Genomic DNA, 24971 nt, shown 5'->3' with positions numbered 1-24971 from the left:
TGTGCTTACAACAACACTACAATTGCTGTCAGTGCAGTGATGTTTTTCAGCACTCGCACTGCTCAACTCAACAACGGCAACCTGCTTTCGTTTCTACAAAGCGACGCATACTTGAAAGCAGCTCTGCACAATGAGTTGGCACAGCTTGCTTTGGCCGTCGCCTCATGAAAGCATGCAGTACGCTTAGAATAGCACTTCACTCTAAGTATGCCTGAGCAGATAGCTGAAGAAGCTTAATGTGATAGGGTTATCACAATCAGCGATAAGTCATACCAGCACACCTTTCAGCGGTTATCATCTCACCTTTGTTCTTTTCTGATGCTTATCCGCAAAGGTGATGCCTTTGCAAGTATCAGAAAAGATGCTTGTGCAGAAGTTGGAATAATTGATCGACCGGTCTCTGCATGCATCGAAAGGATGGAAGACCTTTTGCGGTACATTGTGGCGTTAGCAAGTTGAGAGGAGCAGTTATTTTTTATGGGGCACAAGGGTGCACACTAAACGGTGGGCATAGGACAAGCTGCTATGGCTTGAAGCGGTCACCGAGTACATTAGGCTCCATGAGACTCGGTCGATGATTCGTCCCAACCATGTTTTAACTGCTAGTACGTTTAATTGAAGGGGTATCTTTACTGCATAACAGTGGCGCCATGTAAATGCAAAACGTGCAAGACAATGCCATAGTTCATACTCACGGTTGCCATAGGGATATCGATTTGCTGTCAGCCAAACATGCAAGCCATCTTCCGCGACCTGCATCATGCCACTTGGCACGCTGTCCAGAGGTTCCAAAAAACAAGGCACAGCTCTGAACCTAGTGATCACCTGCACCACAAAGAGCCACATTGATAAGCCTTGAAGTCAAAGCTGTCACTTTTATCAAGAAGAGAAGCAGGAAATGTGCTTAACAGCGCTAGTTCAGAGGCTGGAAACCACAGTTTAGATGAAACAGATGCAGCACATATTTAAAGGAGCAGCGTACTCACATTGTGCGAACTGTCACGGCTGGCCCTGGCTAATGCGGCAAGCATCTCGATCAGTGGTTCTGCCTTCAAGGGGAACATTTCCTCTGCTTCGACGAGCAGATGGCCTAGTCCAGAATTTTCCCCCTGCGACAAGGGGCAAAGCTCAGCCACACCTTCAAAGAGTGGCTTTTCACACTCTTCAATGGTAAGTGACAAACCTCCTTCCAGAAGTCTTGGGCAACAGTTGGGTACTCAAGAAGCTTCTCCGCGAGACGATACAGCGGCTGCAGTAAAGACAACAACCGTTGATTATGTCAGCAACATGTTACAAAGTGAGGCAGTGAGTGCATCTCTATTCCTTCACACATGAGCAATACAGTAAGGCACTCAAGATTCTATTAAGACATAGTCATGGAGTAAGAGAATTTGGCAGACTACGGCGATTGCTCAGGCTCATGCATTGCAACGGAAGCAGCGTCTCATGATTGAAACTGCCGAAAATTCCAAAAAAAGAATTTATAGTTTATTATGCAATTAACATCGTCCTCGCACAATCAATTCTGTGTATAATACATGTGGATATGAGAAATCATCGAATAATGAAGTAGACTTGAAAAAAACTTTTTTTATCAGTAAGTAATGAGTATTTGTTCTTAATGAACACTGCACATAACGAAAGTGTTACACCTAATGACATTTAGATATGCCAATATATGCCCAGATGCTGGCGTTCCTCTAGTATGCGTATGGTGAACAACACTTTGCAAAAACATAAAGCATGAATTCTTCAGTGCATCTAGATCCAAAAATTTAAACTACTGCAGGGGCATGGATTCGATTCCAAATGGCTTTGGTGAGCAAGGTTTTGTGTTTCATTACCATATGACAACAGCAGAGCTGAGAATTGGGCGGTGGCTTGATGACAAGGGCATGATGAGAATGGTTTAATGGAAAGGATAAACAGGGGAACACAGAAAACCCCGTGTCATGCTGTTACCTGCAGCTAAGGTAAAATGCTGCAATGCTTTTGGCAATTGCCCTTGACAGAAAAGTCAGGTTTATGTTTCTTTTATGGGAGGGTCTGCACCAGGTTTTGCCCAAATAACATGTTGTACATATTACAAATAACGCCAAGTACATGTTATAAAAAACACCAGATAAAATGACAACAGACATTCCCGAGGGCACTCTGTTAGCCGTAAGACAAGAAGAGACAATGGAAGGGGTTACAGCCTGCACGATAACGGGCATCAATATTAGCACAACGGTTCACCAACTTTGATCACGGCCAAGCTTATGGTCAAGACGCCATCCATGCAAAGTGAGGAGGAGGGTAAAAAAAAACTTCTCAATATCTTCACCTCAATGGGGCCTAGGCTGCGATGATTGAACGAGGTAACCAGCAGAAAGACGAGCTCGTAGACAATGGCGTGGACTTTGTTTGGAAGGATCTGAAAAACGTGTCAATGTACAGTCACAGATGAATGAAATGCATTAAGAGGTAGAACAGCTTTCACAAGCAATAACTTGAGAGCGCTATCTTGTGCTGGTAATTATGTGATTGCAAAAGGTGCTTCACGACTCACGATAAGCACGCAAGCTGAAATCACATGGATGATATGTGCGCTAAGAAAACAAAAACGAAAGAGCCCATTATGTCGAGCCCTGGCCCGTTCACATTTCAGTCATCCACGACAGTACTTATGATCTAGGACATTTATATATGTCTTGATGGTACACCACTTATCTTTTCATAAGTCCACACATACTAGGTACTAGTGTTCAACTGCCTTTGTTTCGTATGACCTCATTGTCACACACACAGCCTAGCAAAGCCCACTGCCTCACCACTTAGCACTCTCATATCCCTGACAGTGTTTCTGTCACAATTTTCATTTCATTTTTGCTGTGCAACCGTTCTGTACCATTTGTATTCTTATTGTTAATGTCATTTTTCTCTTTTTACATTAATTTCTTGCACGTAAAATTTCATAAGGCCCCACTACCAAATTGTCCTTCTCGCAGCTGTGGTTTTAGGAGCACCCCTAAACCGTGGGCAGCAACAAGACGAGACCACAATTGCAATCACCCAGAAACATACCCCATCCCCAAAGAAAGCGGGGTGCCTCAGAGCATTGTTGAGATAGCCAAAGGCGTCCATCCGAAGGGCTTCCTTTCCCAGTCCAGCCGTCCAAGTGCCCGGCAGGATCCAGGATCGCACTAGCAGCCATGAGAGCAGCAAAGGGCCATGGGCTGGATTCCCACCCAGACAGGACATGCTGCGATCTAGTTGCTGCGAGCAGCCATAAACAGTAATGACGCCACTGTCACAATTGCACATGTGACAAAACAACGTAGCCACTTTCACAGAGAGCACAAGAGAGAGAGAGATAGGGGATACAGGAACGGCAGAGAGGTTAACTAGACTATGTCCAGTTTGCTACCCTACACATGGGGAGGGGAATAAGGGAGTAAAAGACAGAGATAGAAAGCATGAGTGCACACAATACACATGGACAGGACAGCGTATTTACAGGTGATCAATCACTTAATTCAGTTGCCTTCAAGAACTGCAGGAGGGGTCGTATGGCTCTCTGGGCTGACGAACTGTGAGGTCAAGCTCCTGAGATCTTTTCTTTACTGAAAAGCCAATGATGCTCTCATGGCACAGTGGAGATTCCAATGATGTTGGCAAGATTGAGGACAGCAGCACAAGAGGTAATCCACAGTCTCTTATTTTACAAACAAGAAGCATTTAATAGATCTTATATTCCACCAGTTGCCATGGCTAGATTCTAGATCGGCATGCACCTGGAAAATGTCGAAGTCGGACTTCAAAGCCAAAAAGAAAAAAAAAAAACTAGTTAGTGTGAATGAAGCATTAGTCTACGTACAAAATACAGAGCAACCGACATGTTATCAAGCACTGCCTCACCTGCAGTGCATCGGAATCCTTTAGCAGCTGATGGTCCGTCCTGAAAGGAAAAAAAGAAAGCTCAAATTCCCGACTTGACTCTTGACCTAGAGGGCAAAGGATGAAGACGCTCACATGCTCTTCAGGTGACATCGATGAAGCCAGTCGAGATCGAGGCTCTCTACGAGCACAAGGCATTCCAAGTAACTACAACATAAGAGATAGCCATACACAAGCAGGGAAGTTGCATTTTCAAAGTAAAACATTGTGCACGAATGCAAGCTTGAATTATGTGAGGAAAAACTGGTATGGCACAAAGAAGGTGAGGACGAAGTGAAGACACGAAGTGAAGACACGAACTGACAGACACGGGCGTCATACCAGTTTTCGCTTCATCCTCGTCTTCTTTGCACCATACCAGTTTTTTCCTCAAGTAATGAACCAACTAGCTGACCAACAAGCCTTGTTGAATTATGTGGAAGTGTTTCTTCGTAACAATCTCAAAGCTCACTCAAAATGCAACGGATGAAATCCTTCCCATTCGCTTTAGTCAAATGCACGTGTGAAACATCGGAGCTAGATCTCTAACGTGCCCGCTTTACATACCTGATGAGGTCCAACGTAGACCTGTGGCTGTCACCCAAAAGCTTTCTGAAAGAACTTCTCTGGCCAAAGTTGTGCTTCTGTGGGAGAACAGGCAATGATAATAATCACTAATCAAGCTCAATATAATGAAAGTATCCCAAGACAGCAGAGATGCCAAAGCGATTTTACTCAATGATTGAGTTTCATGTTGTAACTCAATAATGTTTCGTGTTTCATGTTGTAATAATTGTTGGGGTTTAACGTCCCAAAACCACGATATGATTATGAGGGACGCCGGAGTGGAGGCCTCTGGAAATTTTGAACCCCCTGGGGTTCTTTAACGTGCACCGAAATCTAAGTACACGGGCCTCAAGCATTTTCGCCTCCATCACAAATGCAGCCACCACGGCCAGGATTCATTGCAAATGTTGCAACGTTGACATTCCAGCAGGTTGAAACTGATCCGTTACATAACGAGGGTAGTGAATCAGATAAGGACAAATAAAGAAAAAACCACAAACGTTTTTAATAGAGCTGTGCGAATATCAAAATTTTGGGTGCGAAGCGAATTCAAATATTGAAGTGTGAGTGCAAATCGAATCGAATATTTTTCTAATATTTCTCGAATATTTCTAGAATATTTTTCGAATACCTCGAAGCGAAACTGCAGTTAGAGAGGATTCCTAAGCATATTCTTATGAGATAGCAACATGAAAGTTTCTTTTCGCTAGGTTGATGAAGCACTGGCAGGGTGGTGTTTCATAGTTTTCTTATCAAGAATGAGGCAATGTAGAGGCCAAATTGTATTTATGTACATGACTTGGTGCAACCAAAGTGTTGCCGACAACACTTTACACGTGGTAGGCAAAGATGTCATTTCCTCAGCCTCTCCTCCTCTATCAACTTCTGTGGAAGCCCAACTGATGTGGCAGACAAGGGTGTGCTCCCTTCAAGTCCGGAGTTCTAAATCTGCCTCGTAGACATCGATATACAAGAACATATGAAATTTTGGATGCTAAAAAGCTTTGACTTCCGATTTTTTTGGACTTCCTGCCCAAATTTCAGGTCCAAAACAGCATTAATCAAGCCTCCACCTCTGCCATATCTTTCATCTCCATGTTGGAACCAGCGTTTTCTTGAGTTGATACATATGCGACCGTAGCAGAGCTTGAAAGGAAGCTTTGCCGCAATACGGGGGTGTGATGAGGTGAAGCATATTGAAAATCTAGGGACCACTTTTAATCGGACGTTGACTGTGTCTTGGCAAAGTTCGACCGTAACGGAGCTTGAAAGGCAGCTTTGCCGCAATACTGGGGTGTGACGAGGTGAAGCATATTGAAAACCTACGGACCACTTCCAATCGGACGTTGACTGTCTCTTGGCAAAGTTCGACCGTAACGGAGCTTGAAAGGCAGCTTTGCCGCAATACGAGAGTGTAATAAGGTGAAGCATATTGAAAATCTCAAGCGGTCACTTTTAATCGGATTGTATTTGTTTTTGGGAAGTTCGAATAGTTCGAATAGAAAAATTCCAGTGCGAATCGAATCGAATAGCAAACCCTACTCGAAAAATATTCGAAATTTCGAATATTCGCACACCCCTAGTTTTTAATGTTTGACTTCTTTGCCCGTCTTCCTACATTCATTTCGTAATGGCTCCAACGTTTCATATTGACACCCAGTTTACGAAAGATGCCGTGGACAGCACAAAAGAGGGGGGGACTTTAGCAATTTTGACCTGCCAGTGCTTTCTGAAATAACAACCAACAAAAAGCCTTTTCATTTCTTTGTTGAGATACAATGCGAGAGATACAATTTCTTGCAAGCTGTTACGACTGGAGTAGGGCCCCTCGGGTGTACAGCGCAGGATAGGAGGTCGTGGCATCCCACCGCTGCCACCACTGTTAGGTATGAGGTATCGTGGCCCATCGCTACCGCCACCTTTAGGTTCCGATGTCGTCCCTCTGGCTCGCTGCTGGGAATACGCGTCGTTGCATCCCTCCTCTGGAACCGCTGTTGGGACTCGGGTTGCGTGGCCGGTGCGAACACGGGTGTGTATCGTGCTCGGAGTAGTCAGTAATGGCAAGGTGAAGAAGGAAAAGATTTTATGTACAACTATTTACATATTTTTGCTACCAGGCAACATGACTGCCAGCCCGACCACGTCGGCTGGTTCGACTCCGTTCGAGTCGTTCTCCTTCTCTGATCTCCTTCTCGACGGACCGGCACGGCCTTAAATCGTCTAGCCGTCCATTGTCCTGTTGACCGTCCGCCGGTCGCAGGTGTTGGGCTCCTATCCAAGTTCTCCAAATTGCGGCGTGCGGCCAGAAGTATCAATTGCGACGCGCTGCCAGAAGCCGCACGCAAGTGTTGGCTCCTATTCAAGTTCTCTAAATTGCGGCGCGCTGCTAGAAGTCTCAATTGCGACGCGCTGCCAGAAGCCGCACGCAGGTGTTGACGTCCTCTTCGTACTTTGACCGTCCGCAGGTGTTGACGGTCTTCTAGTCTCTTGACCGCCCGCCGGCCGCAGGTGTTGACGGTCTTCTAGTCTCCTGACCGTCCGCCGGCCGCAGGTGTTGACGGTCTTCTAACCTGTTGAGCGTCCGCCGGCCGCAGGTGTTGACGGTCTTCTAACCTCTTGACCGTCCGCCGGCCGCAGGTGTCGACCTTTCTCCGAACTGGGATGCGCCGGCATGAGCAACACGCAGGTGTTGACCGAAGTCCAGGTGTTGACTCCTCTCCTGGTGGCCTGATAGCAATGCTCTGGCACACAGCACACAGGTGCTGATTCCTCTCCTGGTTGCCCGAAAGCAGATGCCCAGGCACAACAGCACCCCCGCCGCCAAACAATGCATCAGGAGGACGAGCTGCTCCACGTAGCTCGGCTGAATTGATGCGGCCGGACACCAGGCTCATCCACGGCTCGAGGCGAAGCTCCCAGGATCACTGCTCTCGTGACATTCCACACGAACACTCAGCTGGCACGGACTCGAGGTTCCTGTGGATAAGACGAACTCGACAGGGCAACCATTGTCAAACTACACCCAATGCTGCAAGTGCCCTCCGCACTCCCTCCAATTGCCAGACATGAATGAAACAAATCCTACTGACAACTAACGTTCCCGCTTTAAATAAAACGAGGAGAAGTGCGTATCGCATGGCGACGAGTTCAACAACAGACCTCAATTTCAGGTGTTGTTAAAGAAACAACTACGAGGTAATACAAGAATTGTAATTGTACTATAGCTGCTTAGGCATGGAAGGTAAACAACCAAGGAAGCCAACGGAAGCTCAAAGGCTTCGCTAAATTCTCACTAAACGCTCCCAGCGTAAGCGTAACACACTAAGAACACAACATGGTTCTACTAACTATGAACTGAAATTGAAAATAAAGCTTGCACGCTCCACATAACACAATGTTGAACTACCTTTTTCGTTAAATGCTCACGCTAACTAGTACAAAAACAAAACACAACCTACAGCTAGCTCTGTTGAAACAATTTTCAACTACCACGCTAGAATATTACCCTCCAAAATATAGACACTACATAGGTCAAAATTACTGCCTCTACAGTAAACACAAACAAGTAACATTCGGTTACGCTCGACAAACACCACTCTTTCACAATTAGCGGTCGTACAAATCTTTACTCACGGCTAACGTGTATTATTTTACGCCGACAACTCACTCCCATGCGGGTCACTACTTCCGCATGTTATTCTTAATATTGTGCCACTAAAGCTAGACATGTTCTCGTGAGCACTCTGTCACGCTGCACCCACATCAGGAACTGAATTCGCAAACGACATCCGTAATTGCACGTACTAGTGCCACTGCGAGCTTCTACTCCGCGGATGTACCACTAACCTAGCTCTACTCTTGCGGTCACAATTTTTACAAACAACCGAGCGACTCGTTATAACCTTTCCTCACTACATAGAACGCACGCGAAAAAAACAAAAAAAAAACAAACAAAAATAAATTTTTGCGTGGCTCTACCAAAACTCGCACAAAGCCTAGCCTTGCCTATCCTTCTCGCAAGCTCTCAGCTTACCGCCTAAGGTTCCGCTATCAACTCGTGGGACACCTTGACTTACTAGGGAGCTCCCGAACGGCGCACACAAAGCCCTGCGCCGGCCTTTCGTGTAACTGCGCACGTGTCATATGCCAACCGCTTGCGGGCTCCCGCCAAGTGACGGAAACAGCAGGCCTCAAACGCCAACGCTAACTCAGCGCACGCCACCCGAGAACTGCCCAATGTTTCCTTGCGTCCACGCATGACACGCAATGGAAACGCCACAAACTCTTTTCATAGGCAGCTGACGTAACCCTATTCAAGGCGCTCATCTCTTAAAGCCCTTGACTCGCTCTGATGCGTGTCACTAACCTTCCGATAGCTAGCTGCACAACGCATATCGGCTAACAAACAAAACCAAAGAGCGCTAAAGAAAACAAGGTTAAATAACAGTTAACTAAGCTATCAACACTCGCGGAAATATCAAGGAATATAATTACGAACCAAAATCAACACTCAAAATTCCTTCCAACAAATCCGGAGTCGATATTCCAGGAAAAGCTAACAGCTGTCCTCAACAACTTTTCAGGCGCACTCGCGGTGGTCGCGCCCGGAAGGCTTTTCTCGACAAGCGGGGTGTACGATACGCCTGAAGGTTAATTACACCCTCGTCGAGCCTCACTACTTTCCCTGTAGCGGACTTTTCTTTGTCGCCTCCTGCCACCTCGCGAAGGTCACCGGCCTCGCGGTGTCGCACCTGTTTCAACGTTCCTCGAAAGGAACAACGGGGAGTTCTTTTACCCACTGACCCTTTCCGCGAATCATGCGCTTCTCTTTTCTTTTTCTTTCGGCGGCTTGGACGCCTGCGATCTCGCACCTGATCCGACGCTCTTCGAAAAGAACAACGGGAAGTTCCTTTGCCCGCCGACTCTTTCCGCGAATCATGCGCTTCTCTTTTCTTTTTCTTTCGGCGGTACGGGCGCATGCGGTAGAAACCTGTCCCTGACGGCAATCGCACTTGTCTTGCAATTTCGCGCCGACTTTTGAACTTCTTTCTCAACCGCGTCGCGACCTTTGTCGCATTTCTATCTTTCGGACGCTTTCTCCCTTTCGCACGCTTCTTGGTGCAGACTTTGGAGCATTCCGTCCGCCTCCGATGCTCATCAACATGCTCCTCAGCTGTCTCGCGCTTACTGTCTTGATGATTGCGCATCAATTCCTCCTCTGACCGATTCCGCGAACCATGCGCCACTCTCCTCCTGTTCTCTTGGTGGTTCAGACGCGTGCTGTAGAAACCGGTCAACAATGACAATCGCGCCCCTCTCGCAATTTCGCGCCGACGTCCGAACTTCTTCCTCAAACGCGTCGCGACCTTTGCCGTATTTCTGTCTTGCGGACGCTTTATTTTTGCACGACTCTTTGTGCATACTTTGGGGCCTTTGTCACGATACCTATGTGCGCGACACCTCGTTGCGCTCCTGCCTCTACACGGCAGTGAAAAAGATGAGAACAGACGGAAACCTCGGCGCCTGAATCTCATGGACATTCGCTTCCTCGCGATGTGCTTAGCGCACAATCTAGATCCCCGCGGGAACTTGGGACGTTTCCCAGCACGCCTTTTTGGGAATTCTGGCCAAGCCTTCAACTTGGCGTCTCGAGAGATGCGGTCGTCGCGTTCTGCTAGCGCTTTAGCACGCTTACCGCTACTAGTCTCTTTTGCGTTCCCCTTTTTCTTTCGCCGGCGCCTTTTCCTCACTGAACGGCTCGGAACGCTGGCAGCTTCGACGCACGCGCGCGCAAGTACGCTGCCTTCGATATTCATCGCCAAAATCTCAGGCGGCTCAACTAGCCTATCCTCGGTGTCGTCGCTAGGTGTCCTTACTTCTGACATAGCGACAGTCTCGACACTCTTTAACTCAGTTAGCTCGCCCTGAGATGTCTCTCTAGCTTCGGGTGATCTATCACTATCCTGGATAGCCCCTTTTCTCAGGCCTTCGAAGGCAACCTCGGCGTCCTGCGCTTCGCGACGTATCTCGACCTGTTGGTCTCCGCGGCGCGCCTCGTCTTGCGCCTTACGACGCGCCTCGTCCTCACGCGCCTCAGCTTCTCGCGCTATGTGAAGTGCCTCTTGTACTCGCGCCTCTTTCGCTTTTCGAAGCGCCTCGTCCGCTCTCGCCCATCGAAGCGCCTCAGCCTCTCGTTTTCTCTGATGCGCCTCCTCTTTAGGGCCTTGTGACGCGCCTCTGCGTCCTGAAGCGCCTCGCGACGGGCCTCAGCCTCCTGTGCCTCGCGACGCTTCCCGACCTCTTGGTCTCTGTGGCGCGCCTCATCCTTTCGCGCCTCGGAGCGGCTCAGAATACTAGACGCCTCGTCCCTCGTACTCGCATGTACGGAACTCTGTGGAGTCAAAGCTCCAAACGGCTGAACTGAGCTACCCTCGCGGTCTTCGTCAGTTATGTCCTGTGACTGAACGACAGCCGCGACGCTCTCTAAGCTAGTCAGCTTGCTCTGAGGAGTCTCTTCCATTACTGGGGCTTTATCACTGCCCTGCAAAGACCTCTCTCTTGGGCCTTTGCATTCGGCCGAACCTACATTACCCCACTGGCTGAACAACGTATCCTTAACCTCAGTTACTTCCTGCAGGCCGTCTGACACTAAGGCTAAAACTGAGCCTTTCCCACGTCCGAGGCACTCTGCGTGCCTGTTGGCCATCTTTCCTCTTCCCCCATGCGTGCCCTCGTCCGATGTCCTAGCTTTGCGCGCGTGACTCAAACGCTGTCTGAATGCTTTTGCTGACAAGCGACATTTTCGCAACAGCGCCTCTTTGACCTTGTCATACGATACAGCGTCCTTCCTATTGAGTCTAGCTATAACATCGGCGGCCTCGCACGGAAGAAGAGTTAGCAACTCTTGTGGCCAACTTTCGAGGGAGAATCCTGCCTTCTCGCACGTTCGCTCAAAATTAACAAGAAAGAGCGCGATGTCCTGGCCAATTTCGAACGGCTGCAAAAGGTCTTCCATCTTTACCGCCTCCCTCACTATGGAAACCTGTCTTGCGGCGGATATACGAAGTTCCAGCTCCCTTAGGTTCAACTCATGTTCCTGCTCGGCAGCTTTCTCTTTATCCCTTTCCTCCTTTCTAGCTCGAATCTCCTCATGAGCTTCCTGGGCCTCCTCGACAGTCACCTTCTCTGCCTCCATAATCGGGAGGATCTGTCGTTTCCGCTTGGCCGAGCCAACCGAAATGCCCAACTCCTTGCAAATTTCAAGGAGGTCCTGCACACTGAACTTGTCCATAATGACACTACACTCCGCCTCGCCTACCCTCTACTGAAACTAAGCGGTCAGACCATCCAATTCTTGGCTGACCAAACAAAGTTACAAGTCTGCAACAAAACCTGCTAACAAAGACTTAGGCTAGCTAGGTCTGGCAATAAGAGAGGTAAACTTCAGGCACTCACCACACCAGGGTAGCTGACGCTGGCCGATCCCACCGAGCTGCCATCCACTGTTAGGACTGGGGTAGCGTCCTTCGGGTGTACAGCGCAGGATACGAGGTCGTGGCATCCCACCGCTGCCACCACTGTTAGGTATGAGGTATCGTGGCCCATCGCTACCGCCACCTTTAGGTTCCGATGTCGTCCCTCAGGCTCGCTGCTGGGAATACGCGTCGTTGCATCCCTCCTCTGGAACCGCTGTTGGGACTCGGGTTGCGTGGCCGGTGCGAACACGGGTGTGTATCGGGCTCGGAGTAGTCAGTAATGGCAAGGTGAAGAAGGAAAAGATTTTATGTACAACTATTTACATATTTTTGCTACCAGGCAACATGACTGCCAGCCCGACCACGTCGGCTGGTTCGACTCCGTTCGAGTCGTTCTCCTTCTCCGATCTCCTTCTCGACGGACCGGCACGGCCTTAAATCGTCTAGCCGTCCATTGTCCTGTTGACCGTCCGCCGGTCGCAGGTGTTGGGCTCCTATCCAAGTTCTCCAAATTGCGGCGCGCGGCCAGAAGTATCAATTGCGACGCGCTGCCAGAAGCCGCACGCAGGTGTTGGCTCCTATTCAAGTTCTCTAAATTGCGACGCGCTGCCAGAAGCCGCACGCAGGTGTTGACGTCCTCTTCGTACTTTGACCGTCCGCCGGCCGCAGGTGTTGACGGTCTTCTAGTCTCTTGACCGCCCGCCGGCCGCAGGTGTTGACGGTCTTCTAGTCTCCTGACCGTCCGCCGGCCGCAGGTGTTGACGGTCTTCTAACCTGTTGAGCGTCCGCCGGCCGCAGGTGTTGACGGTCTTCTAACCTCTTGACCGTCCGCCGGCCGCAGGTGTCGACCTTTCTCCGAACTGGGATGCGCCGGCATGAGCAACACGCAGGTGTTGACCGAAGTCCAGGTGTTGACTCCTCTCCTGGTGGCCTGATAGCAATGCTCTGGCACACAGCACACAGGTGCTGATTCCTCTCCTGGTTGCCCGAAAGCAGATGCCCAGGCACAACAAAGCATAAAAGATTAATTACTTTGCTTTTTGATGATAACAGTTTGGGATGTGTACCAAGTGCAATGCAACTTTGGAGGTGAAAAAAAAAAAAGACAACCTACGTCACCGAAGCATGATATGATGGACGTCTCGTGGTACCTAACACCACCATTGCATAAATAGACACACTACGTCTATGCTGCCGAAAACCGTGTCCTTTCCACTCTCGTCCCGACAAGACAAGAGGGAAAAGCAGGCACCCAGTGTTTTCGAAAGAAGCATACGATAGGAAAAGTCAATTTCTAAGCTTTTGACGAGACAGTCGTTATCCTCTTCAGATGCGACGTGTCCACATTTGTGGACACAACTAGTTTTTATCACCTTCGTCAATCGGTGGCTGAGAAAAATCAAAAGACATTGAGCTTCAAATAAATTGAACATATTAAATTGAGCATATTAAATGTCTTCATTTAACCTGAACATGCTGTGTACTGCCCCAAAATGACCACTTTGCTAAAGGCACTACTACCATGTTTGACGAGCCCGTACCTGAAACACGTCGAGTAGCTGAATTATGTTTTCCAGCTTCGGCTGTATGTCCTTATAGTAGAGAAGGACAATCTTTAGAAGTTCGCACTGAAAGGAATGGCAAGTGAAAAATAGAGAACACCAATAGAATGCGAGATTAAGTGAGAGAGAGAGAGAGAAAGCAGGTGACATGCTTGAGAGCACTCACTTGTTCCTGCAGAGTGTAGTTGACCCACTGACCGATTAGGGTGTTAGTCTGAAATTAAGAAAATTTGTTGTCTCAAATGAAATTGTGCAGCTCAGTACTGAAGACAGTCTTCAGTACAACTGAAGCCCAAATTAAAAAAAAAAAAACAGTCCGTGAGTAACAACTGTCCCACATGCGTTGTTGTGTTCATTGGTTTAATTGCAAAAGAACCTTGCATTTTCTGCTCACCACTTCTTTCTCTTTACATAAAAGGCTAAACTTTGAAAACCCTGGATGAAAATAGTGAGAAGTTTTAAAGCACCTACAATAATTTACTCCTTATAACACTTGGTTGCAATCCAGTTACGGAGCCCCGAAGGTGGATCTCTTATGACATTGTGATGCACTGGCTCGATTTGTACCCGAAGTTTCATGGAGAACATATGTTGCACAGCCCTCCTTTTCTTTTAATGCTTTTTACGAGCAACGTTGTCACGATTGCCCTTACCACTGCATGATGTTAGCAGATTCTGCTGCATGCCAGGTCACGATGGTAATGCCGATAAAGGCAAGTATGGAATTCAGAGACACTACTTCAGCATCAAATTACAATATCTTACGCAGCAGGCCCTTCCCAAACTTTATCCTTTACAATTGTCATTCTTTCAGACGTAGTAAATAAACACACAGTCATTTTTGCACAACCGGAAAAGATGCATCAGCGTGCTCCTTCAATCTTTCATCGAGCTGAAAAAAAGTTCTGCGTGCATGCACTGCAAAATTTCTGCTTTGTTATTACGGATAGATGTGTGTGTCATAGAAACTACTACAGGCCAAAACTTTTCCATTAGAGGACATGTTATCTGTTATCAAGCTATGCAAGATTACACCTTTTCGTAAATCTTGTGCCCCGGGCACCTGTGTCCTCAAGAAACTACCCGTAGCCTTTGCGACCACTTAAGGGGAGACCCTGCTTCTGAAACATGTTTCTTGTTTTTGAGCGTATCATTATGAAACTTTCACAGCTTATGTATTTTTATGTGCTGATTTCAAACATGCAATTATTGTTCTAATACAATATGTAGTTTTGAAACTATTAAATAGTTTTTGTATTGTTAGCAGCAGGCTTTATTTCTAAACTGTGAGAGTTATCAAGCAAATCAGCCTATCGCAATAACCTGGAATCAATGCTGTATGCAATAAGGCGAGAATGGATGTTCTAAGCCCATTTGAACAAAAGTTATGGTACGTTGAACATTCCCAGCTTGATCCCAGTTTGACCGAGCTCGAAATCGCTGACTTGCCGAGTGTTCAACGTACTATAACTTTTGTTCAATTGGGCCTAGAACATCCATTCTTGTTTTATTGCAAACAGTATTCATTTCAGCTTATTGTGATATGCTGATGTGCTTTATAACTCCTACAATTTATAAATAAATCTTGCTCCCAACAATATACATGAAATATTTGATATTTTGAAAACAGCATAGTGTACTAGAAAAATAATTGCATATTTGAAATCAGGACATAAAAATACATAAGCTGCGTAAGTTTCATAAAAATGTACTCAAAAACAAAGAAATATGTCTCCGAAGCAGGGTCCCCCCTTAAGGCCTTCTTTCTTTTCAAAAAGGCTGTGAATTGTCAAATACATAGAACATGGCACAGATGCACTGTATCATAATGCATGAAACAGTTTGTTGTCCTGAAAAATGAAGAGGAACAAGAGCACGAGGCACTTGGCTCCCGAAAACTGATGTTGGCTTACCATGTAGGGTCCATGAGACTCCCTTGTTGGTGGCTGAGTATCAACTATCAAGTTCAGTTGCTCAATGATCTGTGGCGGCAAGTAATTACGTATCATCAGTTGTCCAGAAGCTTCAGAAGCCAAATACCAGAGCAAGTCATGGCCATCACAACACCCAAAACATATCTACCACGCATTGTAAGTGTGACGAGCTTTATTATAAATGTGTTCACAGACACCTTTTGTTCATTAAACCCCCACCAGGCACATAAAAATTTTTCTGAACAGTCCTACAGCTCAAACACACTAACAATTTCTGTTAATTCAACCTCCATTAGGTACATAAGATTTGTTTCTGTTAAGTGATATCAAACAATATGAAAAAGCTTGACAGCCTTCCATATATCTTGAACACGACTGAATTGGGAACGAATTCAGAGGAACCAATCTTAAATCAAAGGAAGTTCGTAATATTAGAATTTACACAGGTGTTGTGAACTTTAACTATTTACAATTATTGCCATGTCGAGAACCAGAACTGTCAAACATTTACAATCTGGGTTTGAAGTGCAGTTTTTATGTAAGCTAATAAAACCTTATTAAGTGCTTGTGCAAACCAAATCGCTAGATGAATTCATTTAATGTACGAGAGTTTAAAAAAATAAAGGCATGTGCCAATGTACAGAGAGAAATTCAAAAAATATACATATTCTGTGACCAGCCGACACCATTAAAAACAAAGAACAAAAAAAGAGGACCTATTACTTCGTTTACTGCTGCAAGTGCTTTTTGATTCATTGTAAACATGATTTATGAAACTGTAAAGCAAAAAAAGATTCTAAACTCAAAGTGATCAAAAGTGGAATTAGCACCTTTTTGATGATTATCTCATTTTCATTGAAGCGCTCCAAAAATCCATCAAATAATTTCTGAAAAGGAACAAAGCTCACGTTAGAGAAAATGCCCTGCAATCAAAAACGTTAATGTACAAAAATTAACTCTACTTTCAAGTTTACAGTCTCGCTTTCAGTTTCGAGAGTGCAAATAACTTTATACGTTCCCATCAGAATACTGTTAGTCAACACATGTTGAACGCACTTGTGTTTATGCAATGTTTCTTGGATGTGGCATTTATAATGTTGCTACAAAACAGTAAAAGTAGCTCTTACCACATACTCGTGAGAAGGGTTCTGCCAGTGCTCAAGAATGTATCTCAAACAAAACAGGCTGAACAGGCGTTCCATGCGATAGTAGTTCCACACCTGCCAGAGAAAAAAAAGTTTAACATTTTAAACATCTTGAAAAGAAACGAGGAACGGAAAATTGGGTCGTAGCAAAACTTGGTAGCATGTAGACGAAAAAAAAAAAAGTTACCTCGTTTAGTATGTGTGGTATATTCCGCTCACTCGCCACTGTTGCCTTTAGTAATGAAAAAAAAAAAAAGGAATCGTAAGTCAGCAGTGTACGCTAAGAAATCAGAGCTCTACGTTTTGGGGAATTTGCCTTCGAAAGAATGCGCACGCTGACGCGCTTATACGAAATGTCCAGAAAGAACACGCGGTTACCTTCAAGTCATCCGGGGTACCTCGATACTCGTAGGTCAAGTAGGCACAGAACAGCTCGTAACTGCACTGTTTGTCCAATCCCTGAAATAAACTGGTTTGTTGACATCTCACGTATACACACACACACAAAAAAGCAGCAACTTCGTAATGAGCTTAATTTTTTAAAAGGACACACTCTACTTTCACTTACGAGAAGAGTGCTAAGCTTGGAAAGCAGTTCTTGATTAAAGCTTTCGGGTACAGTCGTCTTCGATTTCCTAGGCCCCCACAAGGAAAAAAGTGACATAGTTCGATTAGCAACAGTGAGTAATGGAACGACAAGCACATTACCTTTGCTCGGTGAAGTAAAGGAGTCCATTGAGAACTTGGTCGGCATTTTTCGTCAGCTCGATGCCAATCAATTGCTATGGAAAGTAAGCAGAGAGGAAGTAAACAGTGGTGTTACACCACTCAGATGCGATGTGACAGCCCAGAAAGGCTACTTACGTTTGATCTGAGATTAGTGTTTCCGGAAATGATGACCCACAGGTCCTTGATCGATCTGCAAAAAGCCGATTTATCCATTTGCACGCCACGAGCATCCACGCCGGCGTGAGTCGAACGCTTATAATTTGCCCCTAGTGCCAGTAAGTACAACAACGTTACAAAGAAAAGGAAAAGTTACGATTTATTTACGCCTTCGTCGACATACTGACGGAAAATTAAGCTTGACTTGGCACATTTGTAATGCAGTTTACACAGAAACCGGCCAAAGCGAAGAAAAACATCACGCACCTTTGAATGTCCGCCATCACACAAGCAAAAAGAAGTCAGTGGAGTGATGACATGAGCAGTGCTACCTTTACCACCTGCCTTCACTACCGCCGCAACGCTGCCTCTCTTAATTAAAGTCAAATAAGGGCGTAAGAACTGCCATTATGACGGTGTTAATGCGTCTGGAGCAGTCTGGAGTAGGTTTATTTGACAGCTAAATAACAATGCTCGAATAACATTTTACCTGCTTTACCTGCTTTAGCGCGAGCGGCTTCAGGACGGTTATATGGCCATCATTGATCTATACGAAATGTACAAATATATCTTTAACTTTGGTTACTAAATTATGTTTCGGCATGTCATAAGATTTGAAAGTTAATTTATAAACAATATTTAAGCGCTTCAGTTTTTTTTTATCAGGCCCGGAGTGATCTTTACAAGTGCGGGACGTTGTTGGTTGCGGGACCACGAAACTGGCCGCTTCTTGCATTTTGCTGTCTGCGCTGTTGCTTATGTGGCAGCTTGCCGCTCCCTGCGCCGGCGGCGCGACAAATATTGACAGGTGATAAGCGCAGCTACTCTTCGTCCGTTACATCATGGAGCGCCTGTACCACGCTTCCAACAGCATCGTGGAAGATATCCACCAGTGCTTCAAGAGGTATGAAGTCTCGGTTGGCGAGGAAGCGCAGCGTATCGAGGGCGTCATTCAGGAAAAAATCAACGAGCTATCTGCCAACTGCGAACGTCTGGGCATTTTGGCGAACAAGGAACCAGTGTCGCGTCGACAGCACGCAAAGATGAGAGTGGACGAACTCAGGTACGAGCAGAAGCACCTTCAAGCGGCGTTGGGAAACTTGCAGCGGCGTCGGTTTGAACGAGAAGAGGCCCTTCAGTGCCGAGAAGAACTGCTGTCCAAAAAGTTTTCTACCAACGACGCCCGTGACACGGCCATTAACATCGACGAGTCGTTACAGTTCCATTCCAGGGCTCAGTCGGCCAACAAAAACGTGGACGATTTGATTGGTAGCGGCACCAGCATACTTTCCAACCTGAGGGAGCAAAGGACAACGCTCAAAGGTGCGCACCGCAAGATTCTCGACGTGGCCAACACGCTCGGAATGTCCAATACGGTGATGAGGATGATCGAGAGGCGAACTTACCAGGACAAGTTCATTCTTTTCGGTGGAATGTTTGTTACCTGTGTCGTGATGTTCCTCGTGGTGAAGTACCTTACGTGAGACGTCGCACGAGTGTTTTATTTAGAAGGTGCTTATCGAAGTTTAACCAAATTATTATCAAGCAGAAATAAAGACTCTTCGTATCAAATTTTTTTTATTGCAAAATGACTGTGTCAAAGTACTCTGCAACTCTTTAACTGTACGACTGCATCACTGGTTGAGCTTCTTTTTGAGGTTCTCGGTGACTGCTTCGAGGAACTCCATTGTGTTGAGGAAGTCGCTCTCTTTGACGCTGAAAGAGGTTCAAGAAAAGGTCAGATTATTTTCACAGGAGCATAACTGTACAATTATGCAACTCCACGTGCAACTTGCATGTCACTATATCCAGTGCTTAAAAGTGCAATACATGTGCACGGTGCTATGCACAAAGTGAACCCTTGCAACCTTGTATAAACTAGCAGCATATATACAGTGTTAGGTTTAATTCCATCCTCACTTCTTTATTCCGTGGATGCATCCTGCCAGGTCTTTGGTCATCTTGCCAGACTCTACTGTTTCGACGCAAGCTTTCTCGAGTGCACTGCAGAACCTGAAATTTAAGAAAAAAACGGTGTCAATTCCGAAGTTGTCGAACGTACACTATTAATCAATATTTTGCAGCCCCAGCTGAAATGCTTGGTGCAAAAATACGCAATTCTCTTTTACTTCTGTTCCGTGCTGAATACTTTCGACCTTGGTTTGTGTCAAAAGACGCCCCGCCCATGTCAGACGTATCAATCTGTTTTTGTAGCAGGTGACAAAAATTGAGTAAAGTAACTGAAAGAATGAGCGTATCGGGTCGGGTGCCTGTACCATCTACGCATGTCGCTCAGTTCATGTGTACTGTAACACTGCTAGACAAATCATTTGTGTAGAAGTTTTATACATAACAGTGAAATCATAAGCAAGCAAAGCCAGGTAAATGAAACACCTGACAAGGGCCAGATAAAACTTTTGGAGGCCTTACTTTTATTTGCAAGATGAAGAGAAGTTTCTTCAAGGAGCAGTGCAAAAATTGACAGGACATACAGAAGATGCACACAGCGCCGTTCTTCTGTATGTGACAGTATGTCCCATCTTTTTTTGTGATGTTTCTTGAAGTACACTCAAACCTCGTTATAACAAAGTAAATGAATATTCTTGTCATAGCTACAGTATTACAAATAAATGTTTATAACGAATTTTCGGATATAACGAAGTTATTTTCGTGGCAGATGCGACTGTTATAATGAGGTTTGGGTGTATGTGCAACTAACAAGCCCAACTATCTACACTTTCGAAGAGAAAAGCATTGACTAACGTCCTATACATTATACATACAACATTACAGATAATGGAAAGTACCTTTGATAACAGATTTGACAGCTGGGCTAGTTGGTCTCGATTCATCTCTGAACTGCCTGTACAGTGTATGATACAGCACGAATGACAGCGCTGTCCGTGTATGCTTCTATGCCGTCCACATATGCCAGCCCTGGCTAACCTCCCTGCCTTTCCTTTATCCTTCTCTTCCTATGCCGCTCACATTCCATCTTGCGCTGTACATGTCATTTCAAAGAGGAACCTTTGAGTTTGCTCTTGTCTCAACATTTCAATTTTAGGATAAATGTACAAAACAAGGGGGGAAAACAAACAATGCCTGCTCAGATGCTACAAGAAAATGGTCAGACATAGGCTGTTTTGCTGATTAGTATTACCTTGGCTCTTTGATAGGTCAGAGTTGACAAAGGCTGGCTTACATGCCTACTGTTCCATGCGATATGGTAAGTGACCATAAATTTCTCTACCACTCAGATGTATGCTTTGCACAGCATGTGCAATTCACTAAAGTGCAGGCAGCAACCTCATTTCTTGCAGTGGACCAGTGCCATTCGCTGTATGACGATAAATGGCATCCAACAAAGCTGAGCTATGCTCAAGATATCCCGTAGGTTCTACTGAATAGTGTAGGTTAAGGAGATACAGAATACATAAATTTAAGAAGCTATGTAGATGCCATGCACTTTGCATGTGGGAATTGATGTTGTTATACAGAGTGATTTTCTGGCAATAGTGTACCAGGCATTGTTTAAGAGTTCAGTCATGAACTACCGTATGGAACAAAGGGTCTGTGCATGGCAAACATATGTGTGACAATAGCAGCAAGGTGGCGGTACTTACAAGTGATTTGCTGTAATTGAGTTAAAGTTATAAGGAAGCGTGGTCTAATGTCTTTTTGCTCATCTCCAAGGCAGTATGCTCTAACACAGCATCTGCACAGCGCTATGCATAACTGCTTTGAGGAAAGGACAGGGGAAAACGTCTCTATATGTCAAAGGTTATGCACTGTAACGCAGTACCTGAAAGCATTAGCCAGTACAACAGAATGAGGATAAGCTGATGCTTTAGGCTTGCAAAAGCAACTTGCTGCATTTTGCAATCAACTTAAACAACTATAGCTGACGTTGGCACAAGTAGAGCAATAGGGATATGCATGTGTCTGTGGCTAAATGGTAGAGCATCAGGTTTCCGAGCCTGACAGTTCCCAGTTCAGTCCCACCAGTGAACACAAATTTTATTGTTACTGAAGAGGCCTGCAACAAGGCGGAACAAGAACCTACCACACAGTGCTCGCTATATATAGCGAGAATACCTTGCACATAAATTTCTGGACAGACTCCAGGAATTTTAATGCGATCAACAGTTCTGATATTTGGTCTGAAAGTTCGAACAAGTTTATGGTAGCATATGCTCACTGGTGGAGGTCAGTGTTGTTGTCCAGCTTGGCCCTGTGATCCAAACCTCGTGTCCACGCAAAGATGCTTGCAATGGGATTTGTGCTAGTCTTTTTGCCCTGCGAAAGATCAAGTGGGTTAAGAATCAACAACGTCATGTAGGTCATGCATCACTGAGTCATTGGCTTTTTTGGATGCACATAGCCATCTAACTGCAGCTTATCTTTGTGCCATTCCAAGTAGCAACTGCTTTTAAACGAGTTTTTATTTCATTTTTCCTCAGCTCGATTCCCTTTATATTTCATGCCATGGTGCACACACTGCTTCATGTCTGGTTTCTTACAGCGAAACTGTATATAACACAGCCAGTTGTATATCTGTATGCAGAAAACTACCTGGCAGCCTCTAAGGTGCGAGGGAAGAAACTAATGCAGAATATTTTGTTACCAGTGCTGGGATTTGAACCCGGGCTCCCACACTCCGAAGGCAACTTAACCACTGGGCTACACACCCACACTTGCATAGTGTGAATATATTTCTGAACAATACGAACATCATAAGGCCTTCATATTTTGATTTAAAAAAAAAAAAAGGCTGACATTGTCCCTGAAAAAGTGTCTTCCCAGCGATGCATTTGTTTTTAAAAGTGTAGCTGACTTTAAAGGGGTGGGTGTAGGCTTGGGTGTTGTAAGATGGCTTTCCGGCATCGTGTGTTGAAGTGAAGCCTACCCATAACCTCAATGGTGGTGTCATCGTCGATGTGTCGCAGTAGGCTCTGCACATTGGTTTGAATGTTGATGGGCACATTCACAAACTGGCCTTTCATACCAAACTGGTCTCTGCCATGTCACCTATGTGCCATGTGCTAAACAGCATTGCTGGTCATCCATTTTCACACATTGAAATGGCTTCTCGATTTTATCTTAATTGAAGGCCTTAAATCTCCACAAGTGTTATGCATTCTGGAAATGAATTTTATTTGCATTAACATTTGGGTCACATTCTGCAATTGTACGGTTCATTTTCAATTCTTTACTCATCTTTTGCTGCACTGAGTAACCAGTTCTTGCCAACAAAACAGTGGGGTGCCGGCAGTGACGAAGGACAAAAAGATGGGAGACCGAAACACATTACACAATACGGTGAACCTATTTTAGCCATGACAAAAAGGGAGGGCATGAGCATAGAACACAACAGTGTTTCAATGACCACAGATAACCAACTCGCCCAGCTGCGAAGCACAATCCCCATCTTCTACATACTCAAGGCACAGTGAAATATTGTACTTACGCGTAACAGCGTGTGAAACAAAGGAAGAAGAGAGAAAGAGGGATTGGTTATCTGACACCAACTTAAATGCCCCACTGAAACTCAAGCTTACATCAATGTCTGGCAATGGCCTACCACCAGTTCTCGTTTCCTGAAAATGCACATGGTTTGGATGCCCGAATTTAGCACATGAAATGACGACGGCACAAGGTGTCCTCATACGTTATAATTATGAAACAAGTTCAGCACGTAGTTCTCAGCTGTTGGACAAACCTTTTGATGTTCTCGGTAATGCCTGGTAACTGTTCCATGTGCCGCCTCAGCTTCAACTGTCTTTCCGTCGGGGCAAACCAAGACGCTTGTCATGAGACCAAGAGAACCATACCCTGTTGAGCAAGAACATGTGAATATGCTGATCAATGTATATGCAGCCATTTAAATTTCACAAGTCTGCATGTTTAAGAAGCATTTCAAAACTATGCTTTAGAAGAGCCCACAATCTGGAGTGCATGCACAGTTTATTAACCATGATTTGTCGACGCATGAAGCACACAAGCAGCAGCAAACTTGGAGCAACAGAGATTGACAAGCAACACACTGCTTTTCAATCAGACTTTTCCGACAAATTTGTTATTGCCAATTTAACTTGCTTCAGCAAAATGTCTGAAACAACTTGCTCAATGCACATGTCGTTGTGGTGTACTATATCATCATCGGAAGCTTCCAAAGATAGTGTCAGAGATGATGTGTGAAACTTTCATCCGAACAGAATACCTTTCGTAAAACTCGATGAGGCATTTTAAAACTTGCGCAACAAGCCTAAATTCACGTTAAGAAAAATTTTTGAGGGTCAGCAGGTTTCTGTAAGAACGATGAGCCGAGCTTGCCAATTAATTTTTGCTGAAATATGCAACCAATGAGGAAAGTCTGTGAAGGCTTCCTCCTCCACTTTTGAGTTTAAAGAAATTGCTGTGTGTCTAAACTTGCTAATATGACCAAAATATGCACGAAGGCTAGCAAGCAGTGGCTGAATGAAAAGCTGCTGCTTTTGTTACTGTTAACTACGTTTTTGGACAAGATGAATGTTCAGGACCTGTTGCAAGTTCTTCCTAGTGTCCATTTCTTGCTGAATATGTAGTGGCTTGTCACAAATCCAGTTTTATAGCAGAAAAGAGCCTTACAGTAGTTTTTAAAAGAAAATGTTACATATATCTTATTGTAGGAATATGCTCGAATGGAAATTCATTCCAGTTTTTAGGACACAGGACTGTACTGGAGTGTAGTGCAGGAAAAAAACAGTATTCTGTTGTTACGTGCACAATATGCTTTCTTTTTATGAATGTGCTGCGCTTGCACCGTGTGGATTTTCACGGAACCTATTTGTCCACATGCCAGGAAGGGCAAAACATGCTTGTCATTCAAGAAAGTTATTCAAGAAAATGGATTTAGGAACACGACATTCTGAATTACACATGCAGGGCGACAGCTGCAACTAGTTCCAGAGAGGTTCTCCTTTGCTCCAATACACCCAAACCTCATTATAACAAAGTCACACCTGCTACGAAAATAACTTCGTTATATCCAAACATTCATTATAAACATTTATCTTTAACACTGTGTCTATGACATGACTATTCTTTATTTACTTTGTTATAACTGATAATTCGTTATATCCATGTTCGCTATATCGAGGTTAGAGCGTATATACAATAAACTAGGCAGGAAATATTCCCAGCACTCTCCTTTCATTTATTATCTTATTAGTAAATGCCAAGTAACCTTGAGCAATGATGTCTGACTGGACGTCTCCGTCATAGTTCTTGCAGGCCCAGACGAAACCGCCAGAGGACTTGAGCACCTGAGCTACCATGTCGTCGATAAGACGATGCTCGTACCACATTTTTCTTGCTTCGAATTTCTCCTTGTATTCCCTGCAAAGTGGAAGGTACGTTTAATTAAAACGAATTGCCAACTAACGCTCCTGAACTCAGGTATTCATGCAGCAGCAATTGTAGGTTATAATGAGAAGGATAATAGAG

The 24971-nt window shown here is 45.2% G+C and overlaps 3 protein-coding genes across 3 annotated transcripts in view; 1 reads left to right on the top strand and 2 right to left on the bottom strand.

Annotated features, from left to right (window-relative positions):
• LOC119396788 (nucleoporin NUP188) overlaps positions 1-17879 on the bottom strand; it is a 64400-nt gene extending 46521 nt beyond the window's left edge. Inside the window, exons 1-19 of the mRNA XM_049417235.1 lie at positions 17754-17879; positions 17466-17520; positions 17310-17383; positions 17170-17236; positions 16980-17060; positions 16789-16833; positions 16584-16676; positions 16287-16343; positions 15436-15504; positions 13689-13736; positions 13502-13588; positions 4486-4562; positions 4015-4086; positions 3901-3940; positions 3067-3258; positions 2327-2416; positions 1184-1249; positions 987-1109; positions 696-825 (exon numbers count right to left, since the gene is read on the bottom strand). Of these exons, the coding sequence (XP_049273192.1) occupies positions 696-825; positions 987-1109; positions 1184-1249; positions 2327-2416; positions 3067-3258; positions 3901-3940; positions 4015-4086; positions 4486-4562; positions 13502-13588; positions 13689-13736; positions 15436-15504; positions 16287-16343; positions 16584-16676; positions 16789-16833; positions 16980-17060; positions 17170-17236; positions 17310-17383; positions 17466-17520; positions 17754-17770 (1483 nt within the window). The 5' untranslated portion in view covers positions 17771-17879. The remainder of the gene's footprint in view (positions 1-695; positions 826-986; positions 1110-1183; positions 1250-2326; positions 2417-3066; positions 3259-3900; positions 3941-4014; positions 4087-4485; positions 4563-13501; positions 13589-13688; positions 13737-15435; positions 15505-16286; positions 16344-16583; positions 16677-16788; positions 16834-16979; positions 17061-17169; positions 17237-17309; positions 17384-17465; positions 17521-17753) is intronic.
• A 316-nt stretch (positions 17880-18195) lies between these two features.
• On the top strand, positions 18196-19022 carry LOC119396787 (Golgi SNAP receptor complex member 2). Its single transcript, XM_037664115.2, has one exon. It carries the CDS (start codon positions 18329-18331, stop codon positions 18968-18970), a length of 642 nt encoding a protein of 213 aa, XP_037520043.1. The 5' UTR covers positions 18196-18328; the 3' UTR covers positions 18971-19022.
• Positions 19023-19055: 33 nt separating this feature from the next.
• Positions 19056-24971, bottom strand: part of LOC119396786 (isocitrate dehydrogenase [NADP] cytoplasmic) — a 30408-nt gene continuing 24492 nt past the window's right edge. The window contains exons 6-10 of the mRNA XM_037664114.2: positions 24712-24863; positions 23206-23318; positions 21685-21782; positions 19407-19499; positions 19056-19202 (exon numbers count right to left, since the gene is read on the bottom strand). Of these exons, the coding sequence (XP_037520042.1) occupies positions 19121-19202; positions 19407-19499; positions 21685-21782; positions 23206-23318; positions 24712-24863 (538 nt within the window). The 3' untranslated portion in view covers positions 19056-19120. The remainder of the gene's footprint in view (positions 19203-19406; positions 19500-21684; positions 21783-23205; positions 23319-24711; positions 24864-24971) is intronic.

This window comes from Rhipicephalus sanguineus, chromosome 6 (assembly GCF_013339695.2).
Source record: "Rhipicephalus sanguineus isolate Rsan-2018 chromosome 6, BIME_Rsan_1.4, whole genome shotgun sequence".
Taxonomy (NCBI): domain Eukaryota; kingdom Metazoa; phylum Arthropoda; class Arachnida; order Ixodida; family Ixodidae; genus Rhipicephalus; species Rhipicephalus sanguineus.
The sequence above is the reverse complement of the archived record's forward strand: the minus strand, read 5'-3'. Positions and strand labels throughout refer to the sequence as shown.

Coding starts and splice junctions, on each gene's coding strand:
- LOC119396787 (XM_037664115.2), top strand. CDS start 18,329: ATGGAGCGCCTGTACCACGCTTCCAACAGCATCGTGGAAGATATCCAC.